This window comes from Lutra lutra, chromosome 15, assembly GCF_902655055.1.
Source record: "Lutra lutra chromosome 15, mLutLut1.2, whole genome shotgun sequence".
In the NCBI taxonomy this organism is placed as follows: Eukaryota; Metazoa; Chordata; class Mammalia; order Carnivora; family Mustelidae; genus Lutra; species Lutra lutra.
Genome location: NC_062292.1, coordinates 63,328,740 through 63,347,576, shown reverse-complemented (window position 1 = coordinate 63,347,576; position 18,837 = coordinate 63,328,740). Strand labels below are relative to the sequence as shown.

Below are 18,837 nucleotides of genomic sequence, written 5' to 3'. Positions count from 1 at the left end.
GCTGACGGGGCGCTGGGCCAGGGGACGACGAGGAGCCTGGGCTGGCACCTCGCGGGGCCATCTGTGACGCCAGGGCTCACAGGGGCGGGCCGCGGCCACCAGCGAGCCGCTCCGGCCTCACCCCCCGCCCCAGCTGACGCAGCGCACACCTCTCTCGCGCCGCACCGCGCCTGGGGGCGGGGCCCCCGCGGACCGGACCCCCAGAGCCGTCCCCATTGGGCCAGGGAATGAGTGACGCGCCCCGCCCCGCCCCTCGGCGTCAGCCTCGCCGCGGGCGCTCGCGGCGCTGACGTGGCCGGGCGGGCGGTGGCGGCTCCTCCCGGCGCGGATAGCTACTCGTCGCTGCGAGAGAGGGGCGGGGTGGCCGGGGCCGTGTCCCCGGGCCAGCTCGCGGCCCGCCCCGCCGCCCCGGCCCCCCGGATGAGGGTATATATTCGGAGCGGGCGCGGGACGCCAAGGAGTGGCCGCGCGCTGGGAGCCGGAGCCGGGCGTAGTCGCCGTTGCACCGAGGGAGGTGAGGGCCTCCCCGCCCAGTCGTGTCTCCTTCCCACGCCACCCGCCAGCCCGGAGGGGACGCCGCGGCCCGGTCCCGCCACGCGCACGCTCCCACGGCCACGTTGGTGCTCGGCGCCCGAGCCTGGCTCTGGCCGAGGAGCCGCCCCGCGCGCCCCGCAGGCGCTTCCCGTGCTCGGAGACCCCGTTGGGGAGGGCGCCCCAGCCGGCCGGGGGCTTTGGGGAGGACCCGAACGGGGCAGTGTGTGCAATCGGGGGTTTGTCGAATGGCTGGGGGTGGGCCTCACCTGGATTGCGCGGGGGACAGGGGCCTTGAGGACAGTTTGGGCGAGCTCGGGGGCGTCCGGTGGGGACAAGTGGTCGTTGGAAGTGTCCGCTGGGAACGGGGTGGGCCGTCTGGCACAGAAGGGGGAGAGAATTCTGAGGGCGTCGGCAGGGAGGAGTGGACATAACTGCGGGGGACGTGCGAGGGGGCAAAGCCCCTTTGCCCCTTTTTGTCGGTTGGTTGGTTTTAACCGTGGTGGTGGGAGAGGGTTGAGATTGCGGGGTTTCGCCTGCCTTGGCCACGCAGGAGAATGGGATTGGAGGGCTGAGAGAGCGCCCATGTGCTGAACATATGGCTTCCTGAAGATTGTATTAAGTTTGGCCTGATGCTGTTCTGTTTACTTGTGTATTGTTTATGAAATCTGAAATCAGGTAGTCGTGATTAAAATGCGAAGGTGTCATTACGTAGTTCTTTTAGTTAAGGTCTTTTAGGGTGAAATTCTTTAGGTGTGGACAGAAGGGTTTACAGGAAGCTGAAGGCAGTTTCTATTCACTCAGTTGGATCCCTTAGCTAGGATTATGAAAGACTGAAGAAGGCTGTGCTGACAAACGTTTATAGGGTCCAGTGGTTATGGGTCAACTCCAAGACTGTTTTTCCAAAGTTCTAAGAAGTTTTATCAATTTTGTGGGCATAATATTAGCAGCAGAAAGGGGGGGCAGGAGGGAGACCAGGAAAGGAGGGGAAACACTGGAATTCTTTACTATTGGCGTTTAAATTCTAATAAAGGTATATTTGATCATGGTGGGTTTCTACTTAGTTTGTCGTTGTTTTTGATGCAGATGTATTAGGCTATGGGTGTATACCAAATTCTGTCATCATTTCTAGAGCAGATCCTTGACTTCTTCAGACTTTGCTTGTCAAAATAAAAATCCTATTCTAACTCTTGTATTCACTATTGCTTGTTGTTACACATACATTCAGACCTCTTACCAGAATTAACTTAGCACACGTGACCTTGTCAATCTTGGCAGACCATCAGTGGTCTAAGGCCAAGTATCAGAGTTTAGTCTATGTAGGGAAAAATTTAACATATGAGTTGTCCTATTTGCGTGGATCCATTTTCCCAAGCATGCGAAGGTGGATGGGTATCTAATGACTTCTTAGGAAAAGATTGATTTTTATCTTACGTGTTACAATACCACATTTGCATTTGTGTTTTAGTAGGTAGGGACTCTCCACTCTTGACTCTCATTTGAGGATGTGTCAGGAAGGCTGGTTGTATTGTCTTTATGAGGAAATGTGTACAGAGGGAGGTGGAATGATTTGTGCCCGGTCAGTTGATGGGGAGCGGGATGGAGAACTAGACTGCCAGTTTTTCAGTTACCTGCTTGCCTGATGATCTTCCTGCTGTAGTATTCTCCTTTAAATCTGGGCAAAAACAGTAATATAGAATGAGACCTTAGGAAAGACCCAATTCCTTGGAAAGTAGTTAATAGAAAACTTTCTCAACTATTTTTTTTACATGATGTATTTTTGTAATTAATGGTATCATCTCTCTCTCTTTTTTTAAGATTTTATTTATTTACTTGACAGAGAGAGATCACAAGTAGGCAGAGAGGCAGACGAGAGAGAAAGGGAAGTAGGCTCCCCGCTGAGCAGAGAGCCCGGCTTGGGACTTAATCCCAGGACCCTGAGATCATGACCTGAGCTGAAGGCAGCGGCTTAACCCACTGAGCCACCCAGGTGCCCCAGTGGTGTCATATCTCTTGAAATCTATATAAATCAATAGAAATACCTTTTAATATCCTAATGTGTGTACAAGGCTCAGTCTTCTAACATCTTTGCTTTTTTATCCATGGGGCTCTCATTAAGTTCATAACTTAATATTATGTATGGTGATGACCTTGAAAGTTTTCTCTTTCGCTCCAGTATCCCCTTTGAACTTTAGACTACTACATCCTGCCTCTGCTTGCATGTCTAATAGGCCCCTCCAGTTTAACATGTCCAGAAGTGGAGTGTTGATTCCCCCACTGTCCGTGCGTTTTTCTAAGTCTCCTGTCCTAATGTTTCCCTACCTCAGTAAACAGCACCACTTCTTTGCTTGATTCCTATCTTTCTCTCTGTCTCCCCGTCCCACACATAGGATTAGGGTCCACATCCACCCCCGCTCTAAGCCGGTATCCTCTCATCTGGACTACAGTACTTCCCCAACTGCTGGCCTCCATGTTTCCCTTCATTACAGAATTTTTTCCAAACAACAACAAATGTTCCTTCTGAAACCTAAATCATACCGTGAAGCTCCTCTGGTCCACATTCTCCAGGGGCTTCCCAAACCCCAGAGTCTTAGACCGAAAGCCCCACTTGATCTGCTCAGTGGGTGCCTCAGTTGTAGTCCCGCAGGTGCAGTCACTCTGATCCAGCTGTGTTGGTCTTGCACATCCCTGTGTCAGAACTGCTGCACTTGGAGCATCCTGGCCCTAGAATGTTCGTCTCTGAGATACTGACTTGCTTACTTGGGATGGATTGTCACATGTCTCAGAGGCCCCACCTGACCACCACTTTTAAAATATCCACCATCCCCCGCCCCATTGCACATTCACCGCTTCGCCCACTTTCTTCCTCTCCTTGACATTTTATGTGTTTGCCTGTCTCTGGTATGGAATGTGGGCATGCGTGTTGTCACTTTGTGCATTGCTGTGTCTGTGTCCCCAGCATCAGCACCTGGCAGGCAGTAGGTGCTCATTAAATGTCAAATGGATTAATGGCATGTGAAAGTTAAATAATGTTCCTTAATAAATTGTCTATTGATGTATCTCTGCATGTGAAGAGGAAACTTTGAGCAGGAACCTGTTGGCGAGAGTGAGGTTGTGGGCTCAGTTGTCTTAAAACCCAAGTAGCAGCACGGAAACACAACCAACCTCCTCTGTGTCCACTTGCCGCCCAATTCCCAGCACTACAACTTATTTCTTGAATATATGTCTTTACCTGAACCATTTTTGGTGCTGTTCCCACTGACTGGGTTTTCTTTTACTTCTTGTACTTACTACTTTCTTTTACTTCTTGGCACACTTATTTTCATCCTCAATTGCCTGACTCAGGTAGTGGCTCTTCTTGTGTTCTGGAGGCTGTAACTCAGTGGTCTGAAGCACAGATTTCACTTTTACAGTAGTAGCTGATAACTTTCCTGGCGGGGTTTTTATGTGCCAGGTACTGTTTTAAATGCTTTTCATTTTAATTCAGTAATCCTCTTACCCTTAGAGGTAGTACTGTTTTTATCCTCATTTTACAGAAGACAAAAATTGAGGCATAGAAAGGTTAATTAACTTGTTCAAGGTCACAGAATTAGGAAAAAGTGGTCCTGGGGTCTTAGCCCAGCCGGGCTGGCTCTGGAGCCTGATGGTGACTTCCATCAGTTCTCCTGCCTCTTAAATGAGATGTTGGGTTGAATTCCTAGTATTTCTTCTGCTTATGAGAGTTATTGTTTGATGCAAAGATCATAGGCATCAGAGTCAGGTTTATCTGGGTTAAAATTCTGTTTTTCTGTCTACTAGGTACATAGCCTTGGGCAAATTACTGAATCGCTTTGAGCATCCTTTTCTCATTGGATGTAGTTTCTTTTATGCCTCAGAATCTGGTGAAGAAAATTTTATTGTTGTCGTTTTGCAGATGAAATTAACAGAGTTGGAGGTATCTATGACTTGGCCCAAGGATTAGAGCCAGAAATAAAAGTTCTGTTTGATTCCTAAGCCAATAAAGTTTCAACTGAAGCTAGAGTGTGGGAGGCAGGCCTTTAAGGGTGAATGGCATTTCGGTGGATAGGAGGGGTTAAAGGAAGTGCTTGGAGGAAAGGACAGGGGCCTTAGGTGACAGCAAGGTAGAACTGTGTCCCACCCTGATATTAAGGTTTCATTTTTGTTTCATATGGAAGCCTTAATTTCGTTAGGAATCATCAGTAACTCATAAAAGGGATTTCATAAGTCCTACCGTTGGATTCACACTTGAAGCATTATGTCCCTGAAGTAAATCTAAATAACAAACCAAAAATAAAAGTTGAGAATATAACACACTGGCTCTTGTGTGCTCATCTAATTTGAAGTTGATTTTATAAGAAGAATCGTGAATCCAGTCCATCCCTTCAATTCTAGAGGGCACCTTACTTAAAGAAAACAATTATAGAAGCTGTGTGCCTGTCTCTATTGTTTAATACCTTTCCTGAATTTATTTTTGAGTGGATGTTAGTTAAAGTTATTTCTGAGCAGTATCTGATTTGGATCAATATGCCCAGTACCAAAGAAAAAGTAGTAATGCATTTTAAAATGAAGTATTTACTCATCCTATGAAGTTCCTCCCCAGCCTATCCTGTGTGTTTTCTTTCTTTCTCCATTCTGTTGGCGTGTGAGCTCATTTCTGCGAAGTGAGTCAGGTGTCTTATCAGTTGTGTCTCTATTTCTGAATAAAGTATAAATAATGTGCTCTCTGTCACTGCTCCTTTCTTTTACACACTCACACACCCACCCACACCCACAGCCTTTCCTCCTGAGAGCCAGTGTAGCATAATGCGTAAGCGTATGACTCTTAGAGTCAGGTTGTTAGGGTTCGAATCCAGGCTCTGTCACTTCACTAGTTTGGGACCTTGGGTGATATCTCTGCGGTGCACTATCTTCCTCTGCGAAGTAATCCCAGCAGCAGGACCTTAGCATCGTTTTGAGGATTACCTGAACAAGTATCTGTAAAGCAGTTAGAGTCATACTTTGTCATACACAGTGATGCGGAAGAGATAGGTCTTCATTGCTGCCTCAGGGAGCAGCTGTAGGTTCTCTTAACCCGAGTTTGTAAGTGGTGTTTGATGTTTAGTAGTCCTGATGAGATGCATGCTGTTACGAATCCCACTTTACAGGTGAGCCACAGAGAACTCTGGAGTATTGCTCCCAACTGCCATGTCTGTTACTTCCCACTATTCTTATGATAGGAGATAGCAGGCCATTTCTTTGGTACCTTTTTTGCCTGTCCTTCACATCTAAACAGTTATAACGCGGTGGTGAATCTTTACAGTGACCCTCGAATTTCTCCCTTCCATGCTATTTCCTTTGCAACTAATCTGATTCGGAACTTTGGCTTTTCATACCTGCAATTGTCTTTGAACTTGTTTTCCTGCTCCTGATTGTGCCTCCTTACCATCTACGTTATACCATTGCTCCTTCTCTCATCTCTCTAAAGCATGGTGACATGGCCCTGTTGAGTAATCTGCTGTGGCCTTCTTATTACTCTCTTAGGTCTAAATTCCTTGGCTTGGTTTTCAAGGCTCTTCCTGGTCAAGTCCTACCCTATATCACTTCCCATCACGCTACATAGAACTTCAACTTGCTGAACTGCGCTGAGTCCGCAGGCCAACTGTGCTTGTTTTCTGATCTTATCTGTATAATCCGCTCAACCCTTGAGGCACACACGGCTCCATCATGCTTCCTTTGTGATCTCTTTCTAGACAGCCCTACCTTCTCCTGCAGTTACCTAGAGTAGACAAGTAGATTTAATATTTCCCTCTTTCTCTTATTTTTGAAATGTAGCAGTTTAACATTTTGCTGTATTGTCTTATCTGTTGATTGTTCTGTGTGAATTGCTTGTTCCTTTAGGGTTCAATTCTTGGTAAAGGTAATAGATACTTTTTTATTGCTTCTCTGTAGAGTAGAAGTCACTATTGAAATAAAATGTATTTTTTCTGGATTATAGGTGTTCCTGTCTTTTGTATTTTGTTTTATTCCGAATACAACATGATCATTTTCATCATTAGCGCTAAAAGGAGAACGGTTGTTACTAAGAAGTCAAATGTTCTTTCAGTGGTAGCTCATGGCCGGAGGAGTATTACAGAGGCAGCAAAGTGGGGTAGTCAGATGTGAGCCCCTGAATTGGACCACCTGGTGGGCTCACATCCTAGCTCCTCCGGGTGGCCTGGTTTTGTTGCCTCTCTGTGCCTCAGTCTCCTCAGAGTAAAGTAAGGAAAATAATAGTACTTACGTTGCAGAGTTGGTGAACATTAAGTGAGACCTTGTAGGTCAAGTCCTTAGTGCAGTGCCTGGTTTATAATGCTAATTAGTATTACAATTAGGAATATTAATTGTCTTATACATTTATTTTTTAATTTTTATTTATTTTTACTTTTTAAAATCTTAATTCTGGGATATTTAACTGATGGTGTTACAGTAGTTTCAGGTGTATAGTACGGTGGTTCAGCAGCTCTGTACATTGTCCTGTGCTCCTTGTGATGAGTCTTCTTTATCCCCATCACCTATTTCCCTCTGGTAACCATCAGTTTGTTCTGTGTAGTTAAGTAGTCTGCTTCTTGGTTTGTCTTTTTTTCTTTTGCTATTTGTTTTGTTTCTTCATTTCCATGTGAGTGAAATCATATGATATTTGCCTTTCCCTGATTGACTTATTTCAGTCTTATTTTAGCATAGTACTCTCTGGTTCTATCTGTGTTGTTGGAAATGGCAAGATTTCATTCTTTTCTATGGCTGAATAATATTTCATTGTGTACACACACACACACACACACACCCCTTTACCCATTCGTCAGTTGATGGACACTTGTGTGGCTTCCTGACTTGGCTATTGTAAATAATGCTGCAGTAAACATAAAGGCGCATGTATCCCTTTGAATTAGTGTTTTTTGGAAGGAGGGTCAATGGCCAGTAGTGCAATTACTGGGTCATAGGACAGCTCTATTTTTAGCTTTTTGAGGAACCTCCATACGGTCTTCCACAGTGGCTGTACCAGTCTGCATTCCCTCCAGCAGGGCATGACGGGTCTCCTCATCCTCGCCAATAGGTGGTGTTTCTTGTTTTTTATTCTAGACATTCAGACAGATGAAAGATGATATCTCATTCTGATTTCGATTTGCATTTTCCTGATGATCCGTGATGTCAAGCATCTTTTCATATGTCTCTTGACCATCTGGATGTCTTCTTTGGAGAAACTTTCTTTTTATGTCTTTACAAGTTGGATCTCTCACAGATCTTGTGAGGGGAAAGGCAGAAGTTAATTTCCTTAACATCAGGTTTTTAAAAAAGTGTACTTATTTGTAGTAGGTAAAGCTCAGGTTTTGAGGTTGGATTTTGACCTGCTGTTGATTACTTTTTTTTTTTTTTTTTTTAAGGTTTACAAGTACAGAAACTACACCTCTGTTTTCACAGAGCTTGGCTACCAGAGCATTATGAATGTTAACGATCTCAAACTCAGGTTGTCCAGATCTGGACAGGAACACCTGCTGCAGTTCTGGAATGAGCTGGATGAAGCCCAGCAGGCAGAACTTCATGCAGAGCTCCAGGCCATGAACTTTGAGGAGCTGAACTTCTTTTTCCAGAAGGCCATTGAAAATTTTAACCAGTCCTCTCAGCAAGAGAAAATGGATGCACGAATGGAGCCTGTCCCTCGAGAGGTGTTGGGCAGTGCCACCAGGGACCAAGATCGGCTGCAAGCCTGGGAGAGTGAAGGTACCGATCATGGGATGTTCATTTTGAAGTTTGTAGTGAGATGTACTGGAGGTATTAAAGGAGCTGGACCATGTGACGGGTATTTGGACCCTCATACCTTAAACCAGGTGCCTGGTCAGAAAGCGACAGATTATGGCGTCAGAGCTTCTGCAGCATCTCCCTTGCCGGTCCTTACGTGCTCTTTTCATCTGTTCTCCAGTCAAGGTTCTTCTCATTTAAGTCTTCTCTAGTCTCTTTCCTCGCTCATTGCCGTACTTCTGCCAGATTTCCCACCCTGAAGCCCAAGTTAAATATTTCAGTTTATGCTGGCTTCATGGAAAAACCTTCCCTAGCCTGTATTTCCAGTCTGGTCTCCTCCGTTTCCCTCCAGTCCTACGGTCTGTCCCATGCATTTTTGCGGGACCAAATAACTCACCCTTCCCTGAACATTACGTCTTTCCTGCCTTTGCTCATGCTTATCCTGGGCTTGGACTGGCTTTTGCCTCTTCCCTGCCTAGCCTGGGTCACTTTGAAAGGCAATCTCCCAGGGTTGTGCTCTGTAGCGCAGTGGGGCTTGTGGGGAACGTATCCTCATTTCTTAAGGTTCTTTGATCATGATCTTTTCTTCAGTGTCCCAAGCTGGAGTTACTTGTCCATGCGTGGCTTCCATTCTTTCTTAGAAAAAGAGCCGTGTCTGTCTTCATCTTGACATTGTGGACTCCTGAAGAGCGGCCCATGGCCTGTGTTCTGTGTCACAGGGCATTTGGAACAGGGTTTTGCAGATCAATGTTGAATTGCCCCCATGTTTTTTCTTCTAATGTATCATAAAATCTGTCCCCGTGACCAGTTGTAATTAGTGCCTTTGAGATAGCAGGATAGCTCAAATGTACCTTTTCTGGTGGATTTCAGAGCTGTGGTTTGATAACCCACTACTTCCCTGTAAGTAATAGTGACTAAATAATTGCAGCTTAGGCCATTGAGTGTTTGTACATGGTCCTTGTCTGATCTGGACCTCATGTCCTCAACCATAGAATGAACAGATCTGACTAATACTTTTCTTTCCTTTGTAAAAAATGTTACTTTATTATAGAAATAACATCATAGTAACAGAAAAACTACAGAGAAGTTGCCCTTAACCAAGTCATATCTTTTTATTTGCTCACATTGCCACCTATTACTTGATTTTATGTATATTTACTTTTATGAGTGTGTAATAATAATGATATAGAAGTAACCTTAGTCTATTTTTGTACCACACTATTGCTGTTTTTATTTTGTCTTTCATTCTTTGGCTTCCCTGTCCCCACAAAAAGGACAGATAATTGCCATTATCAGCCTTCTGTATGCTGATGTCTTTCTCTGGGCATACAAATTTGATGATTTTCAAACTGTGTTCCAAGGAACCCTAGGGGTTCCACTACTGGGGAGACAGTCTGTCTCACCTAGGGAGGAGGGATAGATACTAAACATCTTTGCCTCTAACTACAAGGGCAGTGCTGGTTTGACATGCTTTATGTATTTGATCTTTACATGAGGTTTTATTTAAAAGGTTTTTATTTGAAAGATTTAAAAATGTCAAAAATAATTAGATGATCTCTAGGAAGTGCCCTTTTAGATCTCAAGTGCTTGGTGGAAGCTAATCTAGCTTCTTAGAATAGGGCTTTGCCACTAAACTGTGAGAGATCCAGATGGATCCTTTTGAGTGTAGAGATGTGGTGATACTCGGACCCTTGCTAACTTTTGATTCATTAGTCCTCCTCTCTATCCCTGGGATTCAAAAAGGCTACTACAATACAGCAAAAGTCACACAGGGCTCTTCATGCCCTCAGGTATCCCGGCTGCCTGTATTTCTCCTTGTGATTTTATGTGAGGAAGTCTTCGAGTGAACTCTTAGGGAAAGCCGAAGCTTTGACCTTGTATAATGGGGACCATGGGCAACAGTCAGAACCTCCTATAATTGGAGTCTTGATGGCCTTTTTTTTAAATTCGTGGAACTAGTCTACCTTCATGACTTTCCATTTAAACTGAAATCTCGAACTGTTAGAACCAAGAACACTACAAGAGTGTACAAAACAAACTTCCTTTTGGCTTATTGTCAAGGGAGCAATAATATTTGTGGCTTAAACAGTAGGGATGAAGGAGACTTTGTAACTTGTCATTTGCTTAGCCAGAAACTTCCGTGTGTATGCAAATTCACAACAAAATGAGGTTTTTCAGTAAGTTATCAAGGGGAAGAGATTGCCATTGTGAAGATTCTAATTGTTATATTTCAGATAGGAGGACAGTCCCCAGAGTTCTATCAAAGACAGTGCCCCCCCCGCAACCCCCTCCTCAGGAGGGGGGAAATGAAAGCATTGTATGGTTTTTTTAGAATGTCTGGTGGCTGTTGACACTAAAATGGACATTTTCATTCCTAGGGTGGAAAATTATTTCTGAAGGGTAAATGTGTAAGTGACCACTGTGCTCCTTGTTCTGGAGAAATCTTAATTTGATTTTTTTTTTAAAAGATTTTATTTTTAAGTAATCTCTACATCCAGTGTGAGGCTCAAACTTACACAATGCTGAGGTCAAGAGTTGTATGCTCTACCCACTGTCCCTTAGTGCCTGCCCCTGTGAGTGGGGTGTTGGGAGGAGGTAGAGGGAGAGAGAGAATCTCAAGCAGACTCTGCGCCCAGTGGGGAGCCCGTTGTTGGGCTCGATCCCACAACCCTGCGGTCATGACCTGAGCCCAGATCAGGAGTCTGATGCTCAACTGACTGAGCCACCTAGGTGTCCCTAATTTAATTCTTAATGTGTTCTGGCAAGTTGTAGAAAATGGAATGCAGAGGAACAACTGAAAAATTTCTATCTTACAAAGCTGAAATCCAAAGAGAGAAGTAATTAGAAGCTTTTATGAGAATATCATTTTAGAAACTTCTATGAGACTATCATTTTAAACACCATCTTTAGCAAAGAAAGGCATGCTTACACCAATTATAAAATAGTCTTCCAATTTTATAATAACATATTAATATCCAGTATTAGGTTCTTTTGTCTACGAGACATTTATAAAATTAATTTGAATGTGCTTCTCTACCATATAACACTGGTAGAAAAGTAAGTGGATTGCTTAGAAAAAATGTATTCAGGGTGCCTGGGTGGCTCAGTGGGTTAAGCCACTGCCTTCGGCTGAGGTCATGATCTCAGGGTCCTGGGATCAAGCCCCGCATCGGGCTCTCTGCTCGGCAGGGAGCCTGCTTCCCTCTCTCTCTCTCTCTGCCTGCCTCTCCATCTACTTGTGATCTCCTTCTGTCAAATAAATAAATAAAATCTTAAAAAAAAAAAGAAAAATGTATTCATAACATTATCTCCTGTACATTTTCTGGGATCTAGTACAGTGGTATTTTTTTTAAAATTTTTTAAGATTTTATTTATTTATTTGACAGACAGAGATCCCAAGTAGGCAGAGAGGCAGGCAGAGAGAGAGAGGAGGAAGCAGGCTCCCCGCTGAGCAGAGAGCCCAATGTGGGGCTCTATCCCAGGACCCTGGGATCATGACCTGAGCCGAAGGCAGACACTTAACCAACTGAGCCACCCAGGCATCCCGTACAGTGGTATTTTTAATAGATTTGTTTTATTTTAAAAGTGACACATATTTTAGAAAAATTGGAAAAATAACTGGAAATTACAAAGGAAAAAAAAATCTCTAGCATCCTGCATTTCAGAGATAAATACTCAGTAGTAATACAGTATTTTCTTAGATACACGTACATTCTGGGATTATGGTTTGTGTATAATTTTGTAGCCTACTTATGAATTTGTTATGAAAAATTTCAAGCGTATTTTGAAACAAATATTTAGAGATAAAAACAGTATAATGAATCCTACATATATATCACCTTGTTAAATATCAAAATTTTGCTACTTTTGCTTCCCCTGTCCCTTCTTTTCTTTTTCTGGGCTGTAGTACTTTATTTTTTTTTTTTTAAAGATTTTATTTATTTATTTGACAGAGAGAGATCACAAGCAGGCAGAGAGGCAGGTAGAGAGAGAGGAGGAAGCAGGCTCCCTGCTGAGCAGAGAGCCCGATGCGGGGCTCGATCCCAGGACCCTGAGATCATGACCTGAGCCGAAGGCAGAGGCTTAACCCACTGAGCCACCCAGGCGCCCTCTGCTGTAGTACTTTAAGACAAATCTCAAACATCATGTTATTTTTACCTTTTTTGAGTTCAGTATTCATCTCTACACATATGGATATTTTCTTACCAATCAAAGTGCTATTATTATACCTCATGAAATTCACAGTAATCCTCCAGTATCTAAAACTGGTTCAAATAGTGATTTCCCTTATAGTCTGCTTTTTGTACTTGGCATTTTTGAGAGATAATAATAGTTTTACCTGTACAATAGGGTTAAACGTTAAAGACTTAAAATACCTTTTCTGACTAACTTTCTGGGATAGTCTTCTTTTATTTCCACCAGTTTAATAGCTGGTTTACTTGACTAAGGGTCCTGGGAGTGCTGACAGTTTAAATGGAAAGTTCTGGCAGGGCTGTACTTCAAACGCACCTGTGCCATCCTCCCTGTGTCCGGCACACGCCCAAGTCAGAGTGTGTGAGAGGCACTAGTCCAAGCAGGAAGTTATCCAGGAAGCATTTGACCTATTTTAGGCCACTGTAAACTCTTCTCTTTGTTTCTTATAAATGTTATCAGGAAAAGTTCACAGACACTGTTGGTCCTATGATACATGACTCTCCAAGGGGAGAAATGTTCTCCAGCCCTGGAAACTGCTCACTCTGGCTTGATTTTTTTTTTCTTTTTTAAAACCTTTGATTTGGGCTCTGTTCGGCCACTCTGTAAGTAAGCTGTGAGCTGTGAACTCTCCCTCAGTGGAAGTATGGAAAGGGTGAGAATAGTGCTGAACTTTCCATTTTTATTTCTTATATTTTTGCAGAAGTTTTGGAATAGGAGAAGCCTATAATTTCCTAATTGCCACATGGGTTAAGTACATTTATAAGTAGTTAACATTTTTCAGATAGGTGTGGTGCTGCCCATATAAAGTTTGTTATGACAAATACAGGTTAAAGTCAGGTATTACTGCCATATAACTAAATAGCTTACTGAATTTTATTGGCCCCTTTAATTTCAAGCAGTATTTTATCTGTCATTATAGGACAGATACTAATTTATCTGTTACATTATTAAATTAAATTAATTACATTATTAAATTATTAAACATTGCCGTTTTAGGGCAGTGACACAGATGGGGTGGATGAGTGCTTCACCAGCGAACACACAATCTGATATTGTTAACATCTGTAGCTGCACTGAAGGCTTGAAATGCAGCTGGCCCTGATACTCTAGGGACTGCTTTCTTTCCTCGTGTTTTTCTCTGGTCGGTAAGTGAGATGCGTAAGTAGGAAGAGGTCAGTGCAGAAACCTTATCATTGTAAATACTTGTGGATCGTGTTACAACTCATTGTGGTAGTTGTGGTTAGAGGTTTACGTGTAGGTCTGCCTGGAATTGGACACCTGGTAGGCACAGTCTCCGTGCTTCTCTTACGATGTAGTGATTGGATGGGTCCTCAGGTCCATAGATGGGAAAAGGACTGAAGAAAGTATGGCAGACAGGGGCTTAGGGAACATTTATTTGCATAAAAGAAGAGCCCCTGTGAGCTGCTGTTTTGAGAGCCAGAAAACTGAAAAATTGGGAAAACTGGAATGAAGCCATGTTGAGGGAACTGCCTGTAGGAAGAGAAAAATGTATACAGTGAAACTGTGAAAACTGGTTAGAACCTGCGGAAGGCGCTGGTTGGTGCTGGGTGGCCATCAGGTGAGCTGGAACCCGGACATGGAGCTGACCCCGGGAGCAGGCTCCTCCCTTTTCCAGGTAAGGTGGCTGTGGGAAGTCACTGACTTTTGCACTGAAGGTAAAAGAAGGACATCAGAAAAGATGGCTGGAGCCACAGTAACAATGAAACAACTTGGGGTGCCTGCGTGGCTCAGTTAAGCGTCTGTCTTTGGCTCGGGTCATGATCCCAGGGTGTTGGGATTGAGTCCCACATCGGGCTCTCTGCTCAGCGGGGAGCCTGCTTCTCCCTCTGCTGCTCTGCCTACTTCTGTGCCCCCCTACCCCTGATCAAATAAATAAATAAATAAAAACTTGATAAAAACCACAGCAAAACAACTTAAAACACATGTGTTGGGTGAAGAAAATAAATAGAACAAAGAGAACAAAGGCCTCTGTGTCCAGAATATTTATCTGGGAGTTTTTTGGAAGATGTTTAGAAATATTTCCGGTTCTAACACCTCTGGTATGTGAGGGTTCAGAAACCAGACTTAATTTTTCTGCAGTTTTGAAGCAGTGCACAGAGCCTGTTTTGCAGCAAAACTGAACTTGGCCATGTTCAACAAGAGGCTGTTGGCTAACTTTATCCCACGTAATGGGATTGCAGGGTCCTGCCTCAGCTTTGCTGGAGATAATGTATAACACACACATTATACACAAACACACACACACACACACACACACGTTTGTGTGCTCTGTTTGTTTTCTAAATTTTATTTTTAATTTTTTTATTTTTTCAGCATAACAGTATTCATTATTTTTGCACCACACCCAGTGCTCCATGCAATCCGTGCCTTCTACAATACCCACCACCTGGTGCCCCCAACCTCCCACCCCCCACCCCTTCAAAATTCTCAGATCGTTTTTCAGAGTCCATAGTCTCTCATGGTTCACCTCCCCTTCCAATTTCCCTCAACTCCCTTCTCCTCTCCATCTCCCCTTGTCCTCCATGCTATTTGTTATGCTCCACAAATAAGTGAAACCATATGATAATTGACTCTCTCTGCTTGACTTATTTCACTCAGCATAATCTCTTCCAGTCCCGTCCATGTTGCTACAAAACTTGGGTATTCATCCTTTCTTTTTTTTTTTTTTTTTTTTTTTTTTTACAGCTTTATAAACATATATTTTTATCCCCAGGGGTAAATCTGCGAATCGCCAGGTTTACACACTTCACAACACTCACCATAGCACATACCCTCCCCAATATCCATAACCCCACCCCCTCTCCCAACCCCCTCCCCCCATCAACCCTCAGTTTGTTTTGTGAGATTAAGAGTCACTTATGGTTTGTCTCCCTCCCAATCCCATCTTGTTTCATTTACTCTTCTCCTACCCCCTCAACCCCCCATGTTGCATCTCCTCTCCCTCATATCAGGGAGATCATATGATAGTTGTCTTTCTCCGATTGACTTATTTCGCTAAGCATGATACCCTCTAGTTCCATCCACGTCGTCGCAAATGGCAAGATTTCATTTCTTTTGATGGCTGCATAGTATTCCATTGTGTATATATACCACATCTTCTTTATCCATTCGTCTGTTGATGGACATCTAGGTTCTTTCCATAGTTTGGCTATTGTAGACATTGCTGCTATAAACATTCGGGTGCACGTGCCCCTTCGGATCACTATGTTTGTATCTTTAGGGTAAATACCCAGCAGTGCAATTGCAGGGTCATAGGGTAGTTCTATTTTCAACATTTTGAGGAACCTCCATGCTGTTTTCCAGAGTGGTTGCACCAGCTTGCATTCCCACCAACAGTGTAGGAGGGTTCCCCTTTCTCTGCATCCTCGCCAGCATCTGTCATTTCCTGACTTGTTAATTTTAGCCATTCTGACTGGTGTGAGGTGATATCTCATGGTGGTTTTGATTTGTATTTCCCTGATGCCGAGTGATATGGAGCACTTTTTCATGTGTCTGTTGGCCATCTGGATGTCTTCTTTGCAGAAATGTCTGTTCATGTCCTCTGCCCATTTCTTGATTGGATTATTTGTTCTTTGGGTGTTGAGTTTGCTAAGTTCTTTATAGATTTTGGACACTAGCCCTTTATCTGATATGTCATTTGCAAATATCTTCTCCCATTCTGTCAGTTGTCTTTTGGTTTTTTTAACTGTTTCCTTTGCTGTGCAAAAGCTTTTGATCTTGATAAAATCCCAAAAGTTCATTTTTGCCCTTGCTTCCCTTGCCTTTGTGATGTTCCTAGGAAGATGTTGCTGCGGCTGACGTCGAAAAGGTTGCTACCTGTGTTCTCCTCAAGGATTTTGATGGATTCCTTTCTCACATTGAGATCCTTCATCCATTTTGAGTCTATTTTCGTGTGTGGTGTAAGGAAATGATCCAATTTCATTTTTCTGCATGTGGCTGTCCAATTTTCCCAACACCATTTATTGAAGAGGCTGTCTTTTTTCCATTGGACATTCTTTCCCGCTTTGTCGAAGATGAGCTGACCATAGAGTTGAGGGTCCATTTCTGGGCTCTCTATTCTGTTCCATTGATCTATGTGTCTGTTTTTGTGTCAGTACCATGCTGTCTTGATGATGACAGCTTTGTAATAGAGCTTGAAGTCCGGAATTGTGATGCCACCAACTTTGGCTTTCTTTTTCAATATTGCTTTGGCTATTCGAGGTCTTTTCTGGTTCCATATAAATTTTAGGATTATTTGTTCCATTTCTTTGAAAAAAATGGATGGTACTTTGATAGGAATTGCATTAAATGTGTAGATTGCTTTAGGTAGCATAGACATTTTCACAATATTTATTCTTCCAATCCAGGAGCATGGAACATTTTTCCATTTCTTTGTGTCTTCCTCAATTTCTTTCATGAGTACTTTATAGTTTTCTGAGTATAGATTCTTAGTCTCTTTGGTTAGGTTTATTCCTAGGTATCTTATAGTTTTGGGTGCAATTGTAAATGGGATGGACTCCTTAATTTCTCTTTCTTCTGTCTTGTTGTTGGTGTAGAGAAATGCAACTGATTTCTGTGCATTGATTTTATATCCTGACACTTTACTGAATTCCTCTACGAGTTCTAGCAGTTTTGAAGTGGAGTCTTTTGGGTTTTCCACATAGAGTATCATATCATCTGCGAAGAGTGATAGTTTGACTTCTTCTTTGCTGATTTGGATGCCTTTAATTTCCTTTTGTTGTCTGATTGCTGAGGCTAGGACTTCTAGTACTATGTTGAATAGCAGTGGTGATAACGGACATCCCTGCCGTGTTCCTGACCTTAGCGGAAAAGCTTTCAGTTTTTCTCCATTGAGAATGATATTTGCGGTGGGTTTGTCATAGATGGCTTTGATAATATTGAGGTATGTGCCGTCTATCCCTACACTTTGAAGAGTTTTGATCAGGAAAGGATGCTGTACTTTGTCAAATGCTTTTTCAGCATCTATGGAGAGTATCATATGGTTCTTGTTCTTTCTTTTATTAATGTGTTGTATCACATTGATTGATTTGCGGATGTTGAACCAGCCTTGCAGCCCTGGAATAAATCCCACTTGGTCGTGGTGAATAATCCTTTTCATGTACTGTTGAATCCTATTGGCTAGTATTTTGGCGAGAATTTTTGCATCTGTGTTCATCAAGGATATTGGTCTGTAGTTCTCTTTTTTGTTGGGATCCTTGTCTGGTTTTGGGATCAAGGTGATGCTGGCCTCATAAAATGAGTTTGGAAGTTTTCCTTCTATTGCTATTTTTTGGAACAGTTTCAGGAGAATAGGAATTAGTTCTTCTTTAAATGTTTGGTAGAATTCCCCCGGGAAGCCGTCTGGCCCTGGGCTTTTGTTTGTTTGGAGATTTTTGATGACTGTTTCAATCTCCTTACTGGTTATGGGTCTGTTCAGGCTTTCCATTTCTTCCTGGTTCAGTTGTGGTAGTTTCTATGTCTCTAGGAATGCATCCATTTCTTCCAGATTGTCAAATTTGTTGGCGTAGAGTTGCTCATAGTATGTTCTTATAATTGTCTGTATTTCTTTGGTGTTCGTTGTGATCTCTCCACTTTCATTCATGATTTTATTTATTTGGGTCCTTTCTCTTTTCTTTTTGATAAGTCTGGCCAGGGGTTTATCAACCTTATTAATTCTTTCAAAGAACCAGCTCCTAGTTTCGTTGATTTGTTCTATTGTTTTTTTGGCTTCTATTTCATTGATTTCTGCTCTGATCTTTATGATTTCTCTTCTCCTGCTGGGTTTAGGGTTTCTTTCTTGTTCTTTCTCCAGCTCCTTTAGGTGTAGGGTTAGGTTGTGTACCTGAGACCTTTCTTGTTTCTTGAGAAAGGCTTGTACCGCTATATATTTTCCTCTCAGGACTGCCTTTGTTGTGTCCCACAGATTCTGAACCGTTGTGTTTTCATTATTATTTGTTTCCATAAATTTTTTCAATTCTTCTTTAATTTCCTGGTTGACCCATTCATTCTTTAGAAGGATGCTGTTTAGTCTCCATGTATTTGGGTTCTTTCCAAATTTCCTCTTGTGATTGAGTTCTAGCTTCAGAGCCTTGTGGTCTGAAAATATGCAGGGAATGATCCCAATCTTTTGATACCGGTTGAGACTTGATTTAGGACCAAGAATGTGATCTATTCTGGAGAATGTTCCATGTGCACTAGAGAAGAATGTGTATTCTGTTGCTTTGGGATGAAATGTTCTGAATATATCTGTGATGTCCATCGTGTCCAGTGTGTCATTTAAGGCCTTGATTTCCTTGTTGATCTTTTGCTTGGATGATCTGTCCATTTCAGTGAGGGGAGTGTTAAAATCCCCTACTATGA

The 18,837-nt window shown here is 42.9% G+C and overlaps 1 protein-coding gene across 4 annotated transcripts in view; it reads left to right on the top strand.

Moving 5' to 3' along the window:
* The first annotated feature begins 284 nt into the window (after positions 1–284).
* Positions 285–18,837, top strand: part of UAP1 (UDP-N-acetylglucosamine pyrophosphorylase 1) — a 41,766-nt gene continuing 23,213 nt past the window's right edge. For 2 of the 4 annotated variants that reach the window (XM_047704703.1, XM_047704702.1), the window contains exon 1: positions 7,929–8,265. In XM_047704703.1, coding sequence (XP_047560659.1) covers positions 7,986–8,265 — 280 coding nt within the window. In that variant the 5' untranslated portion in view covers positions 7,929–7,985. Of the gene's footprint in view, positions 515–4,550; positions 4,575–7,928; positions 8,266–18,837 lie in introns of those variants that run through there. The other 2 variants (XM_047704705.1, XM_047704704.1) reach the window with 2 other exon arrangements.